The 27,089-nt window shown below is 36.4% G+C and overlaps 1 protein-coding gene across 2 annotated transcripts in view; it reads right to left on the bottom strand.

Annotated features, from left to right (window-relative positions):
• Positions 1–1,931: 1,931 nt before the first annotated feature.
• The window catches only part of CCDC34 (coiled-coil domain containing 34), a 33,117-nt gene continuing 7,959 nt past the window's right edge, over positions 1,932–27,089 (bottom strand). The window contains exons 3-6 of one of the 2 annotated variants that reach the window (XM_055282102.2): positions 13,082–13,240; positions 12,385–12,526; positions 10,597–10,721; positions 1,932–2,605 (exon numbers count right to left, since the gene is read on the bottom strand). In XM_055282102.2, the coding sequence (XP_055138077.1) occupies positions 2,504–2,605; positions 10,597–10,721; positions 12,385–12,526; positions 13,082–13,240 (528 nt within the window). In that variant the 3' untranslated portion in view covers positions 1,932–2,503. Of the gene's footprint in view, positions 2,606–10,197; positions 10,722–12,384; positions 12,527–13,081; positions 13,241–21,292; positions 21,401–27,089 lie in introns of those variants that run through there. The other variant, XM_055282101.2, reaches the window with a different exon arrangement.

The raw sequence follows: 27,089 nt of genomic DNA, 5'->3' as shown, positions 1-27,089 counted from the left end.
GCCTAACATCTTCATTGAGCCAATAAACTGGTGAGCATTTCCTCTATTTTATTGAGAGATATCTTTCAAGACTTACCTTTCAGATTTACCTATGTAAGCACTTTGCATCTCAGCCTATACCAAGGGAAGAAAACTCTTGGCCCAGGGAGAGGGAGTTGCAGACTGGTATGTACTGGATGGTTGTTTCGGTAAATTTTTCCAACTAAGAACACATTCCACTCCCACGCCACCCTGTGCTGCCACCACCAGAGAAACAATGATAGTTTCCATCTCCAGCTGCCCCTCAGGTGGTTCCCAGGGACATGAAACAAGGAGGAAGGGAGAGGTTCTTTCTTTTTCCAAGGTCATATGCGCATTCTATCAGCTAAGAGCCCAGGAACAAGAAAAGGGAGAGGTGGCTCTGTTGTTTCTAGCAAAGAAAAGGGTAGTGTTCCCTCTGACTTCTGCGCATAAGGCATAGCTTTCTCCCAAATGACAGATAATTAAATATTTTCCCTTCTCAATTTTAAAAGGTAATTCAAAATACGATTGCCCTTTCTGAAAAATTTGCTCTCTTAGGCAGACTGCCATTATCAATAGTAGTAGGTAAATATTCACTGTAAAGTAACTGTTTTTTCCCTCAAGCCAACATATGAATTTAATTTATGATATTAATGACCACAGTAAATACATGAATATCATTTACTATATTTTTTTGAAGAAAGAAAAATTAGTTTTTTATCATAAAGTGTATTACTATTTTTTTTTTAGAGCTTGAGAAAACACTCTTTTTTTCCTTTTCAGCTTTTATTTTAGACTCAGGGTACATGGGCAGGTTTGCTACCTAGGTATATTGCATGATGCTGAGGTTTGGGGTATGAATGACCACCTCCCACCCCGCACCGAGGTACTGAGCATAGTAACCAACATTTAATTTTTCAACTCTTGTCCCTCTCCCTCCTTTCCCCCTCTAGTCATCCCCAGTGTCTACTGTTCCCATCTTTATGTCCATGAGCACCCAATGTTTAGCTCCCACTTATAAGTGAGAACATGCAGTATTTGGTTTTCTGTTCCTGTATTAATTCACTTAAGATAATGGCCTCCAGCTTCATCCATGTTGCTGCATAGGATGTGACTTTGTTCATTTTTATGGTAGTGTAGTATTACATGGTGTATATATACCACATTTTCTTTTTTTTTTTTTTTTTTTTTTGAGACGGAGTCTCGCTCTGTCGCCCAGGCTGGAGTGCAGTGGCGCAATCTCGGCTCACTGCAAGCTCCGCCTCCCAGGTTCACGACATTCTCCTGCCTCAGCCTCTCCGAGTAGCTGGGACTACAGGCGCCCGCCACCACGCCCGGCTAATTTTTTGTATTTTTAGTAGAGACGGGGTTTCACCATGGTCTCGATCTCCTGACCTCGTGATCCGCCCGCCTCGGCCTCCCAAAGTGTTGGGATTACAAGCGTGAGCCACCGCGCCCGGCCCCACATTTTCTTTATCCAATCCACTGCTGATGGGCACCTAGGTTGATTCCATGTCTTTGCTATTGTGAATAGTGCTGTGATGAACATATACACATGCATGTGTCTTTTTGGTAGAACAATTTGCTTTCTTTTGGGTATATATCCGGTAATGGGATTGCTGGTTCAAACGGTAGTTTGCTTTAAGTTCTTTGGGAAATCTCCAAGCTGCTTTCCACAATGGCTGAACTAATTTACATTCTCAACAACAGTGTATAAGCATTCCCTTTGCTCCACAGCCTCACCAACACCTGTTGTTTTTTGACTTTTTATTAATAACCATTCTGACTGGTGTGAGAATGGTATCTCATTGTGGTTTTGATTTGCATTTCTCTGATGATTCGTCATGATGAGCATTTTTCATGTTTCTTGGCCACTTGTATGTCTTGTTTTGAGAAGTGTCTGTTCATGACCTTTGTTCACTTTTTAATGGTGTATTTTTTTTTTTTTTTTTTTTTTTTTTTTGCTTGTTCAATTGTTTCAGTTACTTACAGATTCTGGATATTAGACCTTTGTTGGATGCACAGTTTGCAAATATTTTCTCCCATTCTGTAGGTTGTCTATTTACTCTGTTGATAGTTTCTTTTGCTGTGCAGAAGCTCTTTAGTTTAATTAGGTCCCATCTGTCAATTTTTGTTTTTGTTGCAATTGTTTTTGAGGACTTAGTCATAAATTCTTTCTCAACGTTGATGTCCAGAATGGTGTTTCTGAGGTTTTCTTCTAAGATTTTTATAGTTTGTGGTATTACATTTAAATCACAGTGTAATTTGTTAGTGTAACATAACTACTGTATTCTTGATTCACCTAGGCCTTAGGTATCATAATAAGCAAGTCCATGAAAGAATAAGCTTTGAATTGCTAATTAGATCATTAGCAATTTATTTTCAAAATAAGAAGCCCCATCTGTATTACTCTGAGGCCACAGATGGCCTATTTTTGTCATCAAACCTCAAAGTATATTTTCCCATGGAATGTTAAATATTTTCTTTACAAATGACCAGGATTTTAGAAATTTCCTTTGTAACTTTGTAGTAATGTGTCAATATATACAAGCGTCTGAAAGTCCCTTTGATGTTCAAAAGCTGTCATATCACCTATCCTTGGAATCTGAAAGAAAGAAAGGTAACATAGGGAACCCCCAGTGTTCTAAGTCCATTCCTTACTCTCCAGCCTCCAAAATGATTAAATTCTAAGTTTTGTTTATTCAGGTGCCTCAAGCCTGAGTCTCAGCTTAATCACTTTCTCCCAGAAGCTTTTCCTGACTCCAACAAAGGTTAGCTACCTCCTCATATGCCCTCACAGCTTGTGCTTTAAGGTAAGTATGGCTTTAACTGTAATCTCTGCTAGAATGTAAATAAATGGTAACAGATTCAGGATTAGTTCAGTCTTGCTTACCACTAGAATCCCCAGATTCTAGCATAGTGCTAGGAATTCAATATATACTAGAATGCCTTGCTCATTCTACCTGACCCCTTGCGCAGCATTTGATATTCTAGAAGACCTTCTACTTCCCCTTCCTGAAAGCTCCCCTCTCTCAATGTGGCACACTCTCCTCTTGTGCACCTCCCACCATTTTCACTGGTCTTCCAATGGCTTCTTTCCTTCTGCCTTACCTTTATACTCAATCTCTACATACCATCCTAGTCTATCTTTTCTGGGCCAAATATGGCAGGCACTTAATATGGGTGGAATGAAGGAATAAAAGAATGTCATGCTTCAGACTCTTCTTGAGAAATGCTACTCATCTCCATAGTTTCAATGATTATGTTAAACTAATAAGGTCTAAATATTCCCAAAACTACACTTCTCATCTGAGCAACAAACCTATATCTCTAACACCCCCTTATGTCAATACGTTCATAACTAAATTCAGGATGTCCAATTAAACATAGCAGATTAATCATACAGAATTATCTCCTTTCCCACTCCAATCTCTGCTAAGATGATGGCAAAGGAATTTCTTTTAAGAAAAATGTACAAATCCACAAGGGCAAACAGAAGAGAATACAATGGTTAGCCACAGATTCCTACAAATTTTGGGATGGTGCAAAGAGGACAGAGGTGAAATAACTGACTTAGGAGAGTACTGGAATTAGGACAGTATGGATGTAGTGTTTTTCCTCATCTTTAAGGACATTAATGATAGTTGCAATTTTTTTCTTCTTTCTTAATTGGCTCTGTTTCTTCCGAGTGACTTTTTTTTTTCTTTTTCTCTTTTACTGTTGAAAGGTTTCTAAATGCTGAAATAAATACAACAACAACAACAACAAAAATTCAGCCTGCAGAATCCTGGAAGGGCTCAGCATAGGGGAACATTAGATACTAAGGAGAATGAAGCTTATACACTAACTAGCTAGAGTGAAAACATAGGAAGTGACAGTTTACCAAGAAATGAACTGTGATATACAGAACTACATCCCCAGGTCCTATTCAGGAATGCTGGCAGCTAGGCTTATAACTCTCCGGAAGATTAGAAGATCCTTCTCTGAGAACATGAACAGCCTAAGGGGGAAAGACTTCCAGGTATTTGGAAGTCTACCCACAACAATAAAAAAATCCACCATCAACAAGCCCTACCTATGCCCACATAGCTTCTATTCAGCCTTTTAATGCCCTATTCTTAAATAGGAACAGACAGGAATTCATATAACGAATATAAATGTCAGACAAGGATTAACAAACGTTTGAGGAAAACCTCTAATAAAATCTCAGAAAAAGAGAAAATGAAGAAAAAAAGGCATCTGGAAGAAACAGAGCCAATTAAGAAAAAAAATTGCAACTAATGTCCTTAGAGATGAAAAAAGATATTGCATCCATAAAATAAGTATAGGATACTATGAAAAATGAATAAACAGAAAAGAATGTTTGGAATTTAAAATAAGGTAGCCATAAAAAAATTATTCAAGAATTAGAAAATAACATCAAGGACATCTCACAGAAAGTGGTCCCCCTCACCAGGGTAGGGGGAAAAAAGTAAGACAGGAGAAAAATATTTCCTTTTAAATTATTAGAGAATTAATTCAGGAAGACCAGTAATTGCCTAACAGGATTCTTGAAAAAAGGGATCAGAGAATATTATGAGAGGAAATTATCAAAGAAATAATACAATAAAATATCCTCTTGGGAGCAAGACTGTGAGGCAGTGAGAAGTAAAGCAAAATGCTCCTGTTTTCCATCAAACAACATTTAGTACTATTTGCATTTTAAACTATGTGTATATATTACTTTGATAAACAATTTGAAGGGAAAAAAAAAACCCTCTGTTTCTTACCCCCAAAGCTGTCATTCCTTTCTGTATTCTCTTTCTCTGCTAATATTATCATCACCCGTTAGTTCCAAAACAGCCCTTTAAGTTCTACTTTTTTTTTTTTGAAACAAGGTCTACTCGTCACCCAGATTGGAGTACAGTGGCATGATCACAGTTCACTGCAGCTTTGACTTCCTGAGCTCAAACAATCCCCCCACCTCAGCCTCTTGAGTAGCTGAAACTATAGGCACAAGCCTCCATGCCAAGCTAATTTTTTAATGTTTTGTAGAGATGGGGTCTCCCTATGTTGTCCAGGCTGGTCTTAAACTCCTAGGCTCAAGTGATCCTCCCACCTCGGCCTCCCAAAGTGTTGGGATTATAGGCATGAGCCACCACATCTGGCATAAGTTCCACTTCTGATGGATCTTTCACACATTTCTTCTCTTCAACCCTACTACCCTCGTTGGATCCTCAATCACCTCTTCCTGGAATGTTCCACAATGTCATTACTGATGGCTCTGTCTTTGGTCTCTGTCCCTCAAAACCATCTTGCTACGGCCATGCTTTAAACGTTTTTCATGCCTGCAATGGACTCCTGAGAACAGTTTTTTATCTGTTTGTAGCCTCCAACCTCCAGGGGCTTGGAGTAGGTAGGTAGGAAGGTAAGTTTTCCCTACCCACCGTGTTCCCCATTGGCACCTCCAAATCACTTCATCTCCTTCCTCCTTCAAAACTTCCCACTCTTCTGAAGATTATTCCATCTGACCATATTAGCCAATACTGTTCCTTTTGACTGTTATCTGGCTAGCCAGTTACCCTGGTTTGCTGAAATTCTAGCACCCAGCTTGCCATCTTCCTCTCTACCACAGCTTCTATTACAACCTTGGCAATTTCAATATCCACATTAAAAAGTTACTTCCATACTTGTTGTTTTTTTAGAGCAGGGTCTCACTGCATTGCCAGGGTGGAGTGCCGTGGCTATTCATAGGTGCACTCACGGTGCATGGCAACTCCAGCTCCTGGCCTCAAGTGATCCTCCTGCCTCAGCCTCCTGAGTAGCTGGGACTGTAAGTGCAGGCCACTGCACCTGGCTCTGGCCTCTAACATTCTTAATTTCTTCAACTTTGTTATGTTCCATCTGGGCCACTGACTGCCATGGCCATACTCTGGTTCTTGTCATCAACATCCTGACCAAAAGCCCCTATCTCTCTAGCTTCCCTCAAGCACCCTCCAGTCAACCTCAAAACAGCACGGGAAATCTACGAAGACCCCTTCCTCACCACCTGTGTTAGGTAATATGTTTCAGTACTATAATCACTCCCTTGAAAACACTTTAACTGCTTTGTTCCTTTTTCCCTCCATCCTAGTTGCCCACTTGTCCAGCTCCAATTATAAGTGATTATGGGTCTACATCTAACTAGCTAAATTTTCTCCAGAAATAAAGAGAAACATGACAGAACTTCACTAATTGGTCTCTATGCCCCAAAATATCAAATGGCAAACAACATTGCCCATCAGTCTCACTAATCTCTCTGGCAAATTTTTCTTTCTCCAAAATGCTTACTTTTCTATTACCTTTTCCTTTTCCTCAAACTTGGAACATCCTATTCTATCCCTCTGCTGATGACCTTGCCTTCCCTTCACACTTTACTGAGAAACAAGAAGTGATTTGACAAGAACTGCCTATCTTGTCTTCCTGCCACCAATACTATCAATCCAGCCACATCAGAACCTATATGTACAATTTGTTCTCCCTGTGAATAGAAGAAATTTCCTTGCTTCTATATAAACCAGCATTTTTGCTATTTAAGAACTGCATTCCTAAAATCACCCCTAATCTCTCCTAAGTCTTCAGGTCCCCTTTCAGTTGGATCATTACCAGCCTCAGAGAAGCATATTTAGTATCACCCAGCCTAAGCAAAACAGAAAATGTCCTTGACCCTATGTTCTCTTCCAGCTTCTATCCCACTTTTTTTTTTTTTTGAGACAGAGTTTTGCTCTGTCGCCCAGGCTGGAGTACAGTGGTGTGATCTCAGCTCACTACAACCTCCGCCTCCTGGGGTCAAGCAATTCTCCTGCCTCAACCTCCCAAATAGCTGGGATTACAGGCTCCTGCCACCACGCCTGGCTAATTTTTGTATTTTTAGTAGAGACGGGGTTTTGCCATGTTGGCCAGGCTGGTCTCAAACTCCTGACCTCAGATTATTCTCTCATCTCGGCCTCCCAAAGTGCTGGGATTACAGGCATGAGCCACTGCGCCCGGCCCCTATCCCACTTTTCTTCTCTTCTTCACTATAAAACGTTTCCAGAATGTCTTTAGTTAATAGGCTCTTTCTCACCTTCCATTATCTCTCCAGCCTATTCGATTGTAGTTTTATACCTGTTTTTCTTATCATATATATTATATAGGAGAGGAAATATAGTTATTAAGTTTGGGCTTTGACCTCATGGGTTCTAATCCATGTTCTGTGATTTACTAGGTATAAAAGCAATGTAACTTCTTTGTGCCTCAGTTTCCCCAACTTAAAATGAGGATAATTAAGTAACTATCTCATAGGGCTGTTGTGAGGATTAAAATAGCAACTATAAAAGCACAAGAATATCAGTCATATAGAAATTGTTCAAGACATGCTTGCCATTGTAGTCAACAATGACCCTCCTTCATCTTATGAAATCCAACAATGAAGGCTCCTCTCTCTCAAGCAGCACTGGACAGAGTCCACACCTCACTTCTACTCATGGATTCTGTGACATCCTACTCTCTTGGGTTTCCTTCTACTTCACTGGCTGCATATTTTCAGGATCCTTGCTGGCTGCTTAATCTCTAAATATTGGATTACTCAGCCTTCCCTTTTTACTATCTAAACTCTTCCGAGGTAGCCTGATCAAGTCCCAAGCTTTTAAATACCATGTATGTGCTGATGTTGTTCAAATTTGTATTTCCTATCATGGCTCTCCCCAGAGCATCATATATTTAACCATCTCTACCAGGTTATTAAGTTGGTATCACAAACCTAACAAATCTAGGACAGAATTCTTAAAGACTTCCTTCTCCCCATCTCGGCCCATACACCTGCTCTTCTCAATCTTCATATTTCTGGTATAGTATCATCATTCACCTAGTTATCAGGCCAAAAAACTAGGCATATCTGATTTTTCCTCCTTCTCTCAATCTGACATCCAAATGTTAGTGGTCCTGTTTGTTCCACCTCCAAAATAAATCCCAAATTTATTTCTACTTCTTACCATGTCACTGCTGCCATTTTAATCCAAGCTATCATGACTTCTCTGCCAGATACTGCAAAGTCATCCCAATGGGTCTCATTGCTGCCATGCTTTGCCCCCAACAGGCCAACTTCCTCAGAGCAGCCATAGTAATCTCAAAGGATAAACCAGACCTTATCAATTGCCCGCTTAAAATCTTCCAGACACTTCCTATTATGATTAGAATAAAATTCAAACTAGTGAAGTCAGTATACATATGAATGATTAATGACTGAATGACTGTAAAGACTTATTAGGATTATAGTTACAGCTGAAAGTTAATCTACTCTGTAGAATTGGTTTGTAAGATGTAACAACTGTATCTAAAACCCTCACAAATTCAGGAATATGTATACTATATATGTTTCTTATAAACAAGATTATTGCTACCCAGGCAAACTCTATGTTCTCTCTATACAGGTGAATTTGCTGAAGTAGAATGATCGTCTGGAAGTTTCACTGTATCTGACAGGTTCTGAGAAGTATGCTCATGCCTCTAAATCTCAGCAACATTTGGACCCAGTGAACCCTACTGATTCCTAATAAACTGTTCTCTGCTTAGAAGTAAATCTTCCTAGACTTCTGATGACATGAATACCCTTCAAAGAGTGTATTGCTGTTTTCTTGCATTGATCAACACCACTGCAGATCACCAGAAACCTGGCAGATGACTCATCTGGCAGAAACATGGAATATATTCTAAATAGAAGTCACTTTTAAATGAATTGATTGATTCTTATACTGCACAATAAATTTTCATTTCTTGATCATCCTCTAGAAAAGATAAAAGACTTTTAAATTTAATAAAAAATGCTAGGCATTGTTTTGGTAATCATTTGAACCACTATTCTTTTATTTTATTTTATTTATTTGTTTTTTTTGAGACGGAGTCTCGCTCTGTCGCCCAGGCTGCAGTGCAGTGGTGCGATCTCGGCTCTCTGCAACCTCTGCCTCCCGGTTGAACCACTGTCCTTAAAATGTATTTATTAATAAGATCTGTGATTTCTACCTCAGAAAAATATCACTTAACATGTAACATTTTTAATATTAAAAAATAATGCAATAATCCTAATTTTGAAACTAGCAACCTAATTATAATTAATGTTTACGTATTTTTACACTGTGGCAAAATATCAGCATCTCAAGATTACTACATGTTAATCTAAGATCAGAGTACAAAACAATGGCTTTGTCTTTTGTTTTTTCCTTTTTGTGGAGAATGGGGTCTCACTATATGGCTCAGGCAGGCTCAAGCTATGCTCCTGCCCCTGCCTCCCTAAGAGTTGAGAGTACAGGCATGAACCACCACGCCCAGCCAGCGTATAAAACAATGTTTTAAAATTTTCCTTTGGAGGCCGGCACAGTGGCTCACGCCTGTAATCCCAGCACTTTGGGAGACCGAGGTGGACAGATCACAAGGTCAAGAGATCGAGACCATCCTGGCCAACGTGGCGAAAACCCGTCTCTACTAAAAATGCAAAAATTGGCTGGGCATGGTGGCGTGCGCCTGTAGTCCCAGCTACTCAGGAGGCTGGGACAGGAGAATCGCTTGAACCTGAGAGGCAGAGATTGCAGTGAGCCAAGATTGCGCCACTACACAGCCTGTGCAACAGAGCGAGACTCCATCTCAAAAAAAAAAAATTTCCTTTGGAAACCCCAACTCTGATTTATTTGTAACAAAACATGCCTTCAGTTAGTTAATTTAAGAATATCCCAGGCTAGGTAACATAGGAAGACCCTATCTCTGCCAAAAAAAAAAAAAAAATTAGCTGTGCATGGTGGCATGCTCCTGTGATTCCAGCTACTCAGGAGGCTGAGGTAAGAGGATCATTTGAGCCCACAAGTTCAAGGTTACAGTAAGCTATGATCATGCCACTACACTCCAGCCTGGGCAACAGAGCCAGAGGGAGGCCCTGTCTCAAAATAAATAATTAATGTAATATAAATAAAACTAAAATATCTACACAGGGAAAAATATGCCAAAACCCATGAGCAAAGACTGTTTTTGATTTATCTAGGGTGCTAACCCACTTAAATTATAACCCACCATCCCTTAAACGTTTTTTCTATTTCCTTTTTTTTGCTTTACATTCTTCTAAGGGTTACTCAAGCATGCAGTTTAGAGGTGCTTGTTTTGAACAAATTAATCTTATGTTTATAAATGTAAACTAGTAACAATATAAAACAATACAAGAAAAATTGTTAGTTTTATTGGTATTACAGTGTACTTTTAATGCAAGCTAAATACAAACACAATTCTTACATATTCAGCCACTTATTCTACAAAACAACATGCCAAGATCAACCTTGAAAAGTTTATAAAAACCAAAATCCAGAAAATATCTTCCTTAACTCTAAGGACTCCATATACAAATGCAAAAATTGCTATTTGTCAATAATCACATTAAGTGTTGAGTTATTGACTGAGCAGTAAAAAACAATTTCTGATTTTTAAATTAAATACCTCCAGATAAAAGCATGTTATTTTCCACATATGCTATCTTTGGATTCTGCACAGAGTTCCAAGGCAAAGATTGCTTCTGGCTTTATGAATTACCAGAGATGATGATTTGTGTGGCTGACTTACCACAGGTCTTTTACTCTTCCTTCCTGATAGAACCTTAGTTTCTTTGGGAGGTGGCATATGAATTGGTTTCCATGGAATTGGATTACAAAAGGCTGGTTCTGGATAGGAATTTCCACTGTAAAAACCTAAAATTATTGAAAAATCAGATCAAAACAAGGAAAAACTTTCTTGACATCAAAGAAGCCACTTAAAACTTCTAGAAAAATGTTAAAATGTCAAATGGACAAATTATCACTAATAAGCGAATGTGACTTATTTGAAACTTAAACTCCTTGATATTTTCAAAGAAGTAACACTTTCCAAATACAGTAAATATTCACAGTTAAAATTAAAGCATAAATGATAATTCTAAGAATCCAAATAACATTAGTGTTAAAACCTATGTAAATCAAACTCCTGTAAAATTTTTACTAAGAAATTAATTTTACGATCCTTAAATTGAATAAAACTTTCATTTTCTAAACTCAGTCTGGGAAACTACTGGATTGTGTACTAGCTTCCACTTGTCAGATACTGAAGTTTACAGAAAAACATTTATTTTTCATATGAAGTTATAGTAAATCAAGATTCTTGTTTAGAATCACAGAAATTCTGAATCAGTGTCAATAAGATTTCACAATATCACTGTAATTGTGATTATGAGTTACGGAGCATTCTTTTGCTAATGTATAGGAAGTGTTTAAAGTATTGTGATGTCTGACATCTAATAAACACATTTGAAGGAAGAACATTTTACAAATCATCTCCAAATCCTTCAGTCACTACTGGCACAAAAATTCCTTTATTTCATAATTCATAAAAATGATATGAGCATAAAGAATAAAGAAACTTAAGTACAGCGTTTGCAGACAAATATGCTGCTTGTTAGAATTAAACTCATTAAAAATGCAAAACATTAATAAAACAATCCATTATTTTAGTAATTAACTTCTACGCAATATGTTTAGTATTCCCACCTAAACTTTTAACTTTACTACCCAATTACTGGGTTAAAGCCACTGCTTATTACTCTTTTTTTCAAGCAAGAAACAAAAAGAAGGAGCGGGACATGCTCAGTAGCTAAAACAGATGACCTTCTTGACATATGAGAGAGGCCTAATCCTGACAGCAGGAATGTGTCTTTCAGACACTGGCAACCCACTTTGCATAGATATGTCAACACTCACTTCACCAAGATGGTCAAAACAAAGTCTGGAATATGTTCTATTGTGTGAACAAAACAGAATGGGAGTATTTTAATAATAAATCACTTAAACAAGTGAAGGCAGCTGTCAGCAAGGTATGAGCTTCCAACATGAAGCACAAAGAAAAACATGCACTGCCCTTTATAATCAGACCAAGACTAAAGGCCAATCGGTTTTGTGTCTGGTTCATGTGCTGTCTAGTATTCTACCTCACACAAAGAATGTGCCAAGGACACGGGAAGCTCTGCTTTAGAGAGGGTTAGAAGGAGAGGAGGCAAAACTACCCCTTAAAATATATCCTGATTAAGGCTTTATCAATGAAAAAATGTAAGAGAACACTATTCATTTCTTAATGTTACAAATCATTACTTTAAAGCATAAGTTTGCAGTTTTGTAACTACTGCTTTTAAGAAATGCAAATGTGGAGAATGACAGTACATTTGTGGCATCTCCATAGGAACATGGTATGTTTATAATATAATCTTCTGGAAAATAGTAATTTGAAAGAAAAATAATTTTTACACATTTCTATTTCTGTCAAAAGGAGTATAATATTTGCTTCTGCAAACCATATTTATGTAAGCCACACAACATAAAAACCAACCTGTAAGTTTTCCATTGGCATAACCATAGCTCTTTGCAGCTGGACGAGGTTTATGTTTCGCATTTTCCAACCATTCCTGAAACTTTTTTTCTGCTATTTCCTTTTTCTCCTGTATTTCAGCTTGCTGTTGTTTTTCTTTTTCCTTAAAATGACAAGACCAAAATATTTCCAGGGATATTCTGTAACTATACATTCCATTCAAATTCTACTACTTCTTTTTTTCTCCAGTAGCTTCCTACCCCAATGGCTTACTGGTCATAATACTGAATCATATTTTTATAATATGAGTAGAATATTGAACATGATCAGGGACATACACTAAGGTGTCCAGCTCTGAAAAACAATAAGACATCAAACCCACAAAGAAAAAAGTATTTGCTGTTTTCAAAGAATAGTAATTTATAAAATGGTAGTAAGACTTCCCATAAAATGCATTGAAAAATATTTAAAAGGAATAACAGCAGCAAGTTTTAAACCTGACTGAAAAAATATCAACAGGCTTTCTATTTCTCAGCTTAAGAAAACTACAAATGCATATTCATTTTTGAGGTTTAAATACAGCATAACAGGATAGCTTCATGTGTTTATTTTATGCTAATATAGTGCCAATTTTCTATTAGATACTTTTTCTAAGATATAGTTGACATATATGAACACCAAAGTTAGGTATTCTAACTGGTCACTTTAATAAAAATACCTTTTCTTTCTTCTTCCTCTCACATTCTTCAGCATTTTTTTTCTTTAACCATTCTTGATATTTTTCTTTTGCTTTTTCTTGCAAGTATTCTTTCTCCAGTTCCTTTGCTGCTTTTTCCTCCATTTCTTTATTAATTTTTTGTTCTCTTTCTTTTCTTTTCTTAAATAAAAATAGATAAAGTTTAATTGTAATACCAGTAATTATACTCATCTAAGGAAAGACTGCTGCATCCAGCAATTTTCTAAACTTCAATTATTTTTAAAAATAGACATGGTATCATGGCAGTTGGCACAACATGGTTTATGAAAATATATAACATACCTGCAATTAACAGTTCAATGTCAGTCTACCTGCTGGGCTATAAGTTTCATGAGGTCAGTGACAAAGATCTTGCTCACCAATGTCCACTCAGAGCCTAGGGCAGTACTGAGTGAACAGCAGGTGTTTGATATGGTTTGGCTGTGTCTCCACCCAAATATCTTTGAGGGACCTGGTGGGAAGTAACTGGATCAGAGGGGCAATTGGTGAATAAGTCTTGCAAGATCTGACAGTTTTAAAAAAAGGAGTTCCCCTGCACAAGCTTTCTCTCTTTGCCTGCTGCCATCCATGTAAGACATGACTTGCTCCTCCTTGCCTTCTGCCATGATTATGAGGCTTCCCCAGCCACATGGAACTGTAAGTCCAATTAAACTTCTTTCTTTTGTAAATTTCCCAGTCTCAGGTATGTCTTTATTAGCAGCATGAAAACAGACTAATATAGTGTTCAATCAAAATTTGTTGAATAAATGATAGTGAATAAAAATTACAATCTGTTAGATGGTCTGAATCTTAGTATTTTTTCATGGATGCTTACTCTCATTCTAAAACAGGGGCTATATATATATATATATATATATATATATATATACACACACATTTATATATATAAATATATATATATTTATATATATACACACACACATATTTCCAGGACAGTTTGTCAATATTAATATTTGCATAAATCTTTGCCATCAGTGAATTAAGAGAGGAGAAGTGAATAATGCTCATTAAACACTGTATGTAAGGGCACATCCAGGCAAATCTCTGGCTATATAATTCTTCCATAGACCAGAGGGTGGCAAACTAAGGACTGCCAGTCACATCTGGTCTACCATCCACCTGTATTTGTAAATGAAGTTGTATAGGAATGTGGCCACACTCATTTGTTTACATATTTATTGTTTATAGCTGCTTTTGCACTATGATAGCAAAGCTGAATGGCTGCAACAGAGACTGCATGACCCCAGAGGTTTAAAATATTCATTAACTGGCCCTTTATAGAAAAAAAAATATTGATCCTTGACACAGACTATAACTCAATATTTTTTCCTCTTTATTTAAATGATAATCTACCAACACAGCTAAATTCTAAATAACCAATGACATAGCTAGTCTTATCAAAGGTTTGGAAACAAATCTGGAAGGCATAAAAAGTATATGCAATACAAATGCCATACATATCACCCAGGCAAATCATTATGAGCCAAGAAAAGAAATTCTTCCCTTGAAAGCAGCTTATAGAATACATTAATATAAGCAATTCAATGAAGACTCAACCAACAAACATCAGTTATAGACAAGGTATGTCCAGGACTGTGCAGGAAAGACAGGTCTTAAAAATCAAAGCTCAGGGCGGGCGCGGTCGCTCATGTGTGTAATCCCAGCACTTTTGGGGGCCAAGGCAGGTGGATCACCTGAGGTCAGGAGTTCGAGACCAGGCTGGCCAACATGGTGAAACCCCGTCTCTACTAAAAATACAAAAAATTAGTTGGGCGTGGTGGCATACGCCTGTAATCCCAGCTACTTGGGAGGCTGAGGCAGAACTGCTTGAACCCAGGAGGCGGAGGTTGCAGTTAGCCGAGATCGTGCCATTGAACTCCAGCCTGGGAGACAGAGCAAGACTCCATCTCAAAAAAAAAAAAAAAAAAAATCAAAGCTCAAGTAATTCCCCAAGTTGTATCAAAGCTGCTGTATTTCCTTCTCACTGGGCAGCCAATAGCTGTGAAACAGAATCTTTTCATGCTGAGAACTCAACAGCCATTGGAACAATACTGGATTTTGACTACTTCAAACTGTCAGAAGATCTACAAATTGAAAAGGACCTTGGAGTATATCTTGCTTAATCTCCATGTGACTCATGACTGTCCTCCACGACTTTACCTACAAGAAATCAACCAGTTCTTGCATTGTTTTTAATTATAGCAGCTGACATTTATTGAGTGCTAACTATGTCTGTTACCATTCTACATACTTTATTTGTATACACTCTCAATTAATTCTTATAATCATGATGTGAGGTAGATACCATTATTATCCCATTTTACAAAGGAGGAAACTAAGGCACATGGAGGCTAATTTGCCTAAGGTCATAGAGACGGTGAGTGGCAGATCACTACAGACATCATACAGAAATCAAAATGGGAGAATCTTAAAAACAACTTTATGCCAATAAATTCAATATTTTAAATGAAATGTCAAAATTCCTTAAAATATGTCACTTCCCAAAATGAATTTGAGAAAAAGTAGTGTCTGAATAACCCTCTACTTATAAAAACAATTCAAAATTTAAAACTTTCCTACAAAAACTCCAGTCACTGAAAGCTTCACTAGTTGATTCCATTACACAGTTAAAGATACTCCATATTTTAATAATATAAAATATTATTGTGGCATATCTTAATAGTATCAAACCTTGAAAAAATGATTTTAGAACACAGAGAAAAAGTAAACACATCAAAGCTTATTTTAAGAGTCCAGCATTATTCTGATATCAAAACCAGGCATGGAAATTACAAGGTAATATCAGAAACGTTCTGTATGAGTGTGGCTGGGAAGAAAACATATATATATGTTATAAACATATGCATGCTGCATGTTATAAACACATGCATGCTGCATGTTACAAACATGTTTGCTATAAATTATAAATATGTTACATATATGCTATAAACATGTTACTTATGTTATAAGCACGTGTTATGTGTTATAAACATGTGTTACATATATGCTATAAACGTGTGTGTGTTGTACATATGTGTATATATATAAAATATATATTATTTATCAGGAACAAGGCAAGATAACTGCCCTCATCAGCAAAAACATGAAATACTGAGAAATATATTTAACAAAAGATAATACTGCTATACATTGAAAACTAAAAAACACTGCTGGGAGACATTAAAGAAGACATAAATAACTGGAAAGAAAAACCATGTTTATAGATTTAAAATTTGATATTATTAAGATAGCAATTTTCTCCAAAATGATCTATGTGTTTATATTTAGCAGAATCCCAATAGTGCCAAGCACTATTAGGACAGGCATTATTAGGGAAATTGATAAGCTGATTCTAAACTATATATGGAAAGATGCAGGGCAACTAAAACAAGTTTAAAAAAGAATTGAAGACCTGGAGGATTTACACTATCTGATTTCAAGAATAATAAATTCAGAACTATAAAACTATAGTAACAAGTTAGTGTGGTACTGCACAGGATATAAATCAACAGAATAGACTAGAATCCAGAAACAGACCTATAAATACATGGTCAATTGATTTTAAACAAAGGTGCCAAAGGTAGTTTAATAGGGAAAAGATTATCTTGTCAATATTATTAGGACAATTGGATATCCACATGCAAACAAGTGAATCTTGACCTTTAATGCACACTATACATTAAAATTAAACTGAAATAGACATACAGCTAAAGCTAAAGCTATAAAGCTTCTGGAAGAAAACAGTGGAGAGTATTTTTATCCTCTCGTGGTGGGCAAACATTTCTTAAATAGAACACAAAAACTACCAACTATTTAAAAAACTGAAATATGGAAATTATTCAAAATTTAAAACTTCTCTTTAAAAATACCATTAAACAGTGCTTCTTCTTGTTAGTAAAAAAATAAATACCATTAAGAAAAATTAAATGGGGAGTTCATGACCAGCCTGGCCAACACGGCAAAACCCCATCTCTACTAAAAATACAAAAATTAGCCAGGTGTGGTGGTACACTCCTATAATGCCAGCTACTCAGGAGGCTGAGGCACGAGAATTGGTTGAGCCCGGGAGGCAGAGGTGCAGTGAGCCAAGATCGTGCCACTAAACTGCAGGCTGGGCAACAGAGTGAGACTCTGACTCAAAAAAAAAAGAGAGAGAGGAGAGGGGAAGGGGAGGGGAGGGGAGGAAGGAAGGGAGGGAAGACAGAGGAAGGAAGGAAAGAAGGAAGGAAGGAAGGAAGGAAGGAAGGAAGGAAGGAAGGAAGGAAGGAAGGAAAGAAGGAAGGAAGGAAAAATTAAATGGGAAGTAATATTTGCAATACATATATCTGAGAAGGGACTTATAGTCTGAATATACAAATTCTCGTATCTTAATAATAAGCCATACAATCCCTTCAAAAATGGGCAAATGACTTAAATCAACACAACACAAAACAAGCCAACAACAAAAGAGATGTAGAAATGGTCAATATATGTTATGGACTGAATTGTATTCCTGCCCCTCTCCCAAATTCCTGTGTTGAATCCCTAATCCCCAATGTGACTGTATTTGGAGATAGGATCTTTAAAGAGGTAGTCAAGTTTAAATGAGGTCATAAGGGTAGGACCCTAATCCAATAGGACTGGTGTCCTTATAAGAAGAGGAAGAGACACCAGGGATATATGTGAACAGAGAAAAGCCCTGTGGGGACATAAAAAGACAGCCATGAAGAGAGGCCTCAGGAGAAATCAAACCTACAGATGCCTTTACCTTGATTTCCAGTCTCCAGAACTGTGAGTAAAGATATATTTCTGTTGTTGAAACCACCCAATTTGTGGTATTTTGTTATGGAACTTCTAGAAGACTAATATAATAAGCTTATGAAAATATGCTAAACATCATTAGATCTCAGGGAAATGAAAATTAAAACAATGGCATACCACTCCACACTCACTAGAAGGACTTAAAATGAAAAAGATTGGCCATACCAAATCTGCCAAAGATGTGGAAAACTGGAACTTTCTTATTATAATAGTAGTGGAGATGTAAAATGGTACAAGTACTTTAGACAAATGTTTGGCAATTTCTTATAAAGTTAAACACATACTTACCATATAGCCCAGTAATTTAGTTCCTAGGCATTCACCCAAGAGAAATGAAAACAAGTGTCCACAAAAAGACTTGTACATGAGTGGTCAGAGAATTTTATTCATAATATCACAAACTGAAAACAACTCAATTGTCCATCAACTAGTGAACAAACAATTTCTATGAAATTGAATGAAACAGATAAACATATTCTATGAAATGTATTTCATAGAATACTATAGTCAGCAATAAAAAGGAATAATACATGAAACATCGGGATAAGTTTTAAAACAAAAGACCAACACAAAACAGTATGTATTCTATCATTCTATTTATATGAAATTATAGAAAAGGCAACTCTAATCTACAGGTCCAGAAAGCAGATTAATGGTTTCCTTGGAGCTGAGGCTGGCTGGGGGCAGGGAGTGGGGGTGAATGCAATGGGGCAAAAGGAAACTTTCTGGGGTGATGGAAGTGTTCTATATCTTTAATGGTGATGGTTACATGGGTACCTAAATTTGCCAAAGTCATCTAACTTAAAATAGTTGTATTTTATTGTATGCAAACTATAGCTCAATAGAATTAATTCTGAAAAAAAATCAGACAGACTTCTGTAGGATTTAAACTAAAGAAGCGTGAACAGAATGCCTTTAGTTAGCAAAAGGAAGACACAACAGGCACTCAGAGTAGTCACTACTACTGAGAGAGGAACCAGCCACTAAGTGGCTTCAGATTTTCTGGCACACTAGTTCTATACCACACAGAGCACAACAATAAATCTTCCTTTTTTAAAGACGCTGCACTGAGAGAACCTTTGTTTCATACAACTAAAGGAAACTAACATAACAATTGGCTACTTAAAGTTTCTGGATTTCTATTTTGCTTTCTCCAGTAGTGCCTCACACATAGTAAAAGCTGAGTAAATATTTGTTGAAAGCATGAATAATGCAATGATAACAGTATTATCAATCATATACCTTGTTGATCTGAATTAATGTCTTACATTAGAAAATCAGTTGTGTTTTGAGAATTAAAAACGATTTTATTTTTAAATAATTTTTAAAAACATTAAAAGTAAAGGACCTTTTACAAAATATGTGATAACACTGTAATAAACACATCCAGAAAATAAATTACCATGGCAACACAAATGTTAGGAGTACCAGATGAGATGGAACATTTATTTTAAAAGCACTTAAGAATTTACAGTCATATTATAAGAAACTAGCTTTGCTAATGAATGCATAAACTCTTTGTGTCTGATTTTTTCATAAAACACAGTGAATATGACTTAGAGAAAATAGCAGCCACAGATACAGCTAAAATGTGAATGAAGCTGGAGGCAGCTGAGGACCACACACCATGAAATGTAAACAGAGGAGAAAAAAGCTAGATGCCAGACAGGAAGAGAAGAACCAGGAGAGCAGTCTTTACAAATAGAGGTAAATGTAACTACAACTGAAAGAAGAAATCTGATAGGTCTTAAAGAAAAAAAAAAAAAAAAAAAGAATAATCAATTATTCCTTAACATGAACAAGAGGTCTGCAGAACAGGTAAATATAACTTCTCGGTTTTATTTTTAAATAATTCTCAACATTACGGAATTTTGCCTGCAATAACTAGTGATTTATGTCAGGGCAAGCCACTTCCCTCCAAAAGAAATAATTTTTTTTTTCTTCAAATAATTGGATTAGGTCTACTGCCACTAATTAAAACAGTGAATATATTGTCTCCCAGCAGTATCTTACATTCTTAGACAAACAACAACTAGGTTTGATTGGCATGGTAAAATTAGCTTAATGGCATTAGAAGAGGGACTTTTAGAGGAAAGAGCAAACTATTCTGCATGTGTAAAGTAATTTTGTTTTATAGTTACAAATTTCAAAAAGATATTACCCAAAGTTTTATAACAATCACAGAGACTTATTTTGATTTTTGAATTTATTCACAAAGATCTCTTTCTTGTTATATCATGGGATGAAGTAAACTTTTTTAAAAAAAAAGTAATTGACTTCTAAACAAATGGTTATAACACACACATACACCTAACCGATTTCCTTCTTATAATACTTGGATGAAGAAGGTTATATCATCTTCAATTTACTGAAATTATTTACTTAGTACTCTTATTAATACCACTGGGCATTAGATTCAACAATAAAGATAAAAAGTTAGAATTAAAATTTAAAATATTGTCCTACAATTTAAACATTTTCCACATCTGTAAAACTGGATTATAATAATAAAAGCAGTACCACTCTAAATACGTAAAAATCACAACAGAAGACAAATTGACCACAGAATAAGTATTTTTAAAATTTTGAATGTGTGTGATCCATACAAGAATATATTAAAATTAAAAGGAAAAAATGCATCCGTTCAATGAACATCTTCATTCAATTGAACTATTTTTGGACATATATCATGCGCAGGTACTCATCTAGCTCCTGGCAAACTGAACAAAAGAGGCAAAAATCTCTGCCCTTATGTAGCTTACAATCCAGTATAAGAAGTAAACAATAAGTTGAAAGGCATAATGGAAAGAGATCACAAACAGGGGAGTAGTAATTGTAAAGAAAAGGAGGAGATGATTAGGAACAACAGAAGAATTTTTTTTTTTTTTAATTATACTTTAAGTTTTAGGGTCCATGTGCACAATGTGCAGGTTTGTTACATATGTATCCATGTGCCATGAACAACAGAAGAATTCTAATTAAGCTTTGGTGACCAAGAAGACAGCGGAACGAAACAGAGAAATGAGAGAATGGTTTTAAGAAGGAGGAATGGGCAAAATGGGTTGTTTTAGATTTGCAGACTTGGAGGCACTTGCCATAAGGATCCAGAAGGTCAGGCCTAGAAATACAGACTTGGTGACTGCCTGCAGGCAAATATTAGTGCAAGCCACAGGAGGGAAAAAGGAGAAAAGTAGAGGGCAAAGGGCAGAAGATAGAGACTTGATAAATATCCACCAGGATAGAAAAACAAAACAAGCCAGAGAAGAAAGACTCTACGAGAAGTATTTTTTAAAACCTAGGTAATGAAGTGTAATAGGAAGAAATATTTTGCAAAAGAGATGTCAATGTGTGTATCCATTTTCCCCTCCTTACTTGCTCATCCTTTTTCTGAACCCATTCCTTGTGCTTTTCTTCAGCAATTATCTTTCTTTTTTCACGTTCTTCCATTTCTTTTCTTTTTTCTAGTTGTTGATTTAATTCCTGTGGATTTTATTTAGACAAAAGGCAACATTTAATAGAAGCACCCAAATAATGTATATTTTAAAAGTCTGAGGTTATTAACCAAATTAAACAAGAGTATAGTTTCCTTTACAGAGCATATGCCACTAGTGGCAATAACTTACTTAAGTAACCAGTCTATGATGAAAAAAAGCATTGGTAAAAGTATAAGTCATTTTTTAGAAATGTGCAAATAATTGCTTGGCAGCAAAACACTAGTTTCCTAGACTAAACTTCAGCTAAATTACCCTCATTGAAATCAACTTTCCCACACATAAATTTTGGCATCACTCTAAGCTACTGGCAGAAGCTCAAGAGAATTGCAACTTTTTTTTTTTTTTTTTTTTTTACAGTTATAAGAAGCTTCTGGATTCCTGATGAAGATAAAGCATAGAAATTAAATAATCCCTATATTAAAAATTTAATTCAGTTACACAAAAGAAATACAAAGAAACCATTCAATTTTCCTTAGGGAAAAAAAGAACCCAGAGTTTTCTTCACTGATTTTATAGCTGCTGAAGTGTAAAACAAAACCACATTCATATCCCAGATTATTTAACTGCCTTGCTGTCACTCGAATCTACACGTTTGGGCATTCCCTCAGGAAAAAGAATGTGAAAGGTATGGCCAAATAAAACTACAAGTTGAATGCCACCACTCTGTCACTCATCAGTTAAATTGCTGCATTGGTTGAGAATGCTGTTCAAACTAGACTTCACTAGGACTTCACAACCATAATTACTGGTTATTTTTCTTCTCTGTCTTTAGATACTAATAGTCAGATACCTTACGTATCTTCTGTTGGTCTCCACTCTCCTCCATAGCCCTTTCTTTCCCAAACACCTACCTACTTGGGCATGGGTGGTAGTGGGAAAGACAATTTTCCAACCCTCAGACTAATTCCAGTGTCTTAAATGAAGATAAAACTTGACACCAAGAACATCTCTTTTGCATTTTAAACAACTGGTCACAGGAAATCTGTCTTCCATAATCACTCATCCTAAAATTCTGCTGCATAGAAGATAGCTGCCCTCACTCAGGAAGTCTTCCAACTTTTAAACACTATACCCCCAAAAGCAAATATCCATCTTTAAGGATTTTTCATCACTTCAGCAGCTATTGTTCTTTGATGACTTATTCAGTATACTTTTATGGTACACCTACTATGGACCTAGCAAGAACTGATATAAATCTGATATAAAGATGAAATCCCAGAAGTCTCTGATCTGATTCTCTATACACTAAAGAAATAAGTGCTACATTGAGAGTTATTGCATATCATAAAAGTTCAGAGAAGGGAAGGGAAGATGAGGAGAAACATCTTCCCTTCCCCCTAGCCTAGTCTACCAGGCTAGTCAGAAATGAGCACCATACAAGGAACAGTGAAAAGATGGCTTCAAAATGAGAGAGATTGAGAGGTGGGAGGGGGTAGAAAATTTGAGTGTGGTACTAGCTAGATGGAGAAGGTCTTTTGAGACAGGCAAAGTAAAGTGAACTACATGAAACAAGAATACCTGGCAAAAGGGAAAATTCAGAGCTCTTAATGACAAAGGCTGAAGACTGCATTTGAAGGCATGAGAACTATTCTGAGGAAGATTGACTAAGAGTGTGCCATAGTATACGAGTTACAAGAAAAAGAAGGTCTGGGCCTCTGGGCCAGGCGCGGTGGCTCATGCCTGTAATCCCAGCACTTTGGGAAGCTGAAGCGGATGGATCACTTGAGATCAACGGTTTGAGACCAGCTGGGCAAAATCGTAAAACGCTGTTTTTACTAAAAATACAAAAATTAGCCAGGTGTGGTGGCAGGTGCCTGTAATTCCAGCTACTGGGGAGGCTGAGGCCAGAGAATCGCCTGAACCTGGGAGGCAGAGGTTTCGGTGAGCTGAAATCGCGCCACTGTACTCCAGCCTGGGTGACAAAGTGGGACTCCATCTCAAAAAGAAAAAAGGAAAAGGAAAAGAGGGTTTGGACTTATGTCAGGAAACAAAAGGGGGAAAAATTATATATATATATATATATATATATATATACAGGTACACAAATACATGTGTGTATATATGTATGTTTATATGTGCATATGTGTATATATATACAAATATATAAATATGAAAGACATTAATTGGCAAGATATAGACCTGACAACTATATATCAAAAATTTTCCAAAGGCCGGGCACGGTGGCTCACACCTGTAATCCCAGCACTTTGGGAGGCCAAGGCAGGCGGATCACGAGGTCAGGAGATCGAGACCATCCTGGCTAACACGGTGAAACCTCGTCTCTACTAAAAAAAAAAACACAAAAAATTAGCTGGGTGTGGTGGCGGGTGCCTGTAGTCCCAGCTACTCGGGAGGCTGAGGCAGGAGAATGGCGTGAACCCCGGAGGCGGAGCTTGCAGTGAGCCAAGATTGCACCACTGCACTCCAGCCTGGGTGACAGAGAGAGACTCTGTCTCAAAAAAAAAAAAAAAAAAATTTCCAAAATAGCCCCAAATTTTATTTTCAAGAAAAGTAATTATTTAAATGTATAATTAAATGTACCTTTTAAGATTCTTCATTTGCCTAAACTAAAAAATGAGAAAAAAAGAAACCCTGTACTCCTATTTGATGGCTAACAAATTTTGGCTAACAAATTTTAGCTAATGTTGATTGAGGGGTTAAAAAAGGGTCAAAATGTACCTAGAAAATGCTACCAATAACCCAAACAGTGTTCTAATCTCAGGATGTCTGTTCAAGTAATTTGTCAAACCAGAATATACATCACATTTTGAGACACAACCCTCCCTTCCAAGTCTGGCCCTTCTTAGAATTTCCCACCCTGAATGACTCCATGTTTACCACAAAGGCCAGTCTCCTTCTGGACACAGCTGGAGTCTTCCTTTGAAAGGCCCCTACATGGTCTTCTGGTATACCACTGAATTTCAACAGGATTAGAGATAGCTATTAATATTTTCCCGTGGAATATAACACTTGATTATGGAAAACCAAAATCCAAAGAAGATCTTAAACATGCATTTTTATTTTAATAGGTTTTGCCTACTTTCAAATAATTTCTTACCACTGAAGGTAATAATCAGAAAAACTGAGTTTTGAGTTTCACCAACAGCTCTATATCCTGCCCTATTCCTTCATTAAGGGCTCATTAAGGGCTAATGAATAAAATGGCCAAAGGCAAGATGGTTAAAAAAAAAAAAAAGAAGGCACTAGGACTACTCACAAACTAGATAATTGTTATAATTTACAACTGATTATAATAATATATTAAAGCAAATATTAAGAATTAGAATCAGCCAATGACCATAGAGAACCTGGAGCAGTTGGCTAAATAATTATTTATAATAATTAAAAAGTAAATAAAAATTAAATGACCTACAAAACCAATATACTAGTTTTTCATAATGCTTGATAATTGATTCAATATTTACCATATTTATCATCTCAACAAAAGTTACAAATGTATAACATTTTGTAAGTGGGTAATTTTTTATGAATTAAAATAATTTTTTAACTTAGTCCCACAGAGATGTCTGAAACAAACCAAATGTCTGATGCTCAAATCAAATTTATGAGTGTGCATGATCTTTTTAATGATTAAACTATCCTACAAATTTTCTCTTAAATCTTAAAGGAAGAAAATACGAAAGCCAGAGTTCATTAAAAAATAAATACTAAGTCTGACTCACTTATTTCTAAAATACATCTTGATATTGTGGGAAAAGCATTTAAATGGAAGTCAAAGAATTAAGTGCCAGTCCCAGTTCTGCCATGAATGAAGCCTTGCCAAAATTGCTTTTCTGCCTTTCATGCTTTTTAGTTTTAATAGGGATCTGAGATGACTATTCTTTATGGTTAAAAATTTGATATGGTTTATAAACAAATTAGGGAATACAGTCAATAAAGACAGAAAAATAAGGAAAACATGAGATAAAAACAAAATAAAGGAAAAGGCAGCGAAAGAACGTGAATACCACAAAAGCTCAACATGAGCTTACAACAAGCTGAGTAGTTGGCCTATGTGTTAGGATATCCCTGGCATAACTGATAGGTAAGAGTCATGCTAAAACTGAATCACTTCAGAGTTGAGTAATAAAGTAGCCATAAGAAATGTCAAACTACTAAATATATAAAAGGTTTTAATCTTTGAACCAAATTACAAATAATTATACCCTGCTACGTGCTTATCATTGTGGTAGGGTTTATAATTTTAATCTGTTCTCAAAACAAATCTTCATAGCAGTTATTATGATCTCCTTTCACATATAATAACTTTGAGTGCTTTGTAGATATTAGTCCATATCCTGATGTTCATTTAGTCCTCATAACAACACTATGAAGCAAATATTATTCTCCCCCTTCCACTGATAAGGAAATTGAGACACAGAAAGGTTAAGGATTTCCCCAAAGTCCAAATTTTGAATGCAGGAAGAATTTACGCTTTTAAACCAAGAATTTACGCTTTTAAACCAGGCGCCGTGGCTCACACCTGTAACCCCAGCACTTTGGGAGGTGTCACTTGAGCCCAGGAGTTGGAGGCCAGCCTAGGCAACATGGCAAACCCACCCCTTCCCCCCGCCTAAAAAAAACAATAAAAACAAAAATTAGCCAGGCATGGTAGCGTGTGCCTACAGTCCCAGCTACTCAGGAAGCTGAAGTGGAAGAGGAGGGAAGGTCAAAGCTGCAGTGAGCTGTGATCGTGCCACTACACACCAGCAAGGGTGACAGAGTGAGACCCTGTCTCAAAAAACCAAAACAAAACCCAGAATTTACACTTTTAACTACTCCACTATTGCCTAACATCTGGCTTATAGATGAAGAAACTGAGGCTCAGAGAAGTTAATTAACTTTTCTAATGTCACAGAATTAGAATGGCAAGGCTAAAATTTCAGCCTTGTTCTATGTGACTACCAAGCCCGGGCTTTACTAACTTTCTGAAATTTAATTAACTTTTCTCTGTATACCGACGAAAAATGACTTGAAGTGACCCTCCTTTTCTTAATATAACAAGTAACTTCTTGTGAGACTGTAGATAAAGCCCAATACCAGAAATTGAATTTTGTTCTACCATTAACTCACTGGATCAGTATTTTCCGAATTGTAAGTTTAAAACCAATTTAATGAATTATGACCAGCCTTTTGAAAAAAGAATAGAACACCAGGTTTTGCACAAAATTAAGATGCTATTTCACATACATATGTATAAATACATATATATAGAGAGAGAGAGATACATGTAGGTATGTGTTTTTATAACATAAAAAAATAGAGTGCTCACTGTGAACAAATATTCTTAAAAGCTACTAACTAAATAATGGAATTAGTCATTGAGGTAAGAGAAGTAAGTCTGGGAATTCAAAAATACACCCTAATTCTGAAAATAAATGAAAAAGCTTTAAGAAGACTATGAATAGTAATGATATAAATAACAATACAAATAAAAACAAAGCCAGGCATCTTTATACTTCATTACATTTAATCCTCACAAAACCCCTGTGACACAGGTATTATTTTATTCCTCTTGAGCAGACGAGAAAATGGAAACATAAAAGTTTAAATAACTTGCTTACACCCAGCAAATAAAAGAACCAGGGTTTTTATTATTCTTGCCTAACATCAACTGTAAGGTCTTTCTCAAGCCCTGCGCACTGCCAAGAGGAAATAAGTGCCACTCTCACAGT

Source organism: Symphalangus syndactylus, chromosome 6 (assembly GCF_028878055.3).
Source record: "Symphalangus syndactylus isolate Jambi chromosome 6, NHGRI_mSymSyn1-v2.1_pri, whole genome shotgun sequence".
NCBI classification, from domain to species: Eukaryota; Metazoa; Chordata; class Mammalia; order Primates; family Hylobatidae; genus Symphalangus; species Symphalangus syndactylus.
The sequence above is the reverse complement of the archived record's forward strand: the minus strand, read 5'-3'. Positions and strand labels throughout refer to the sequence as shown.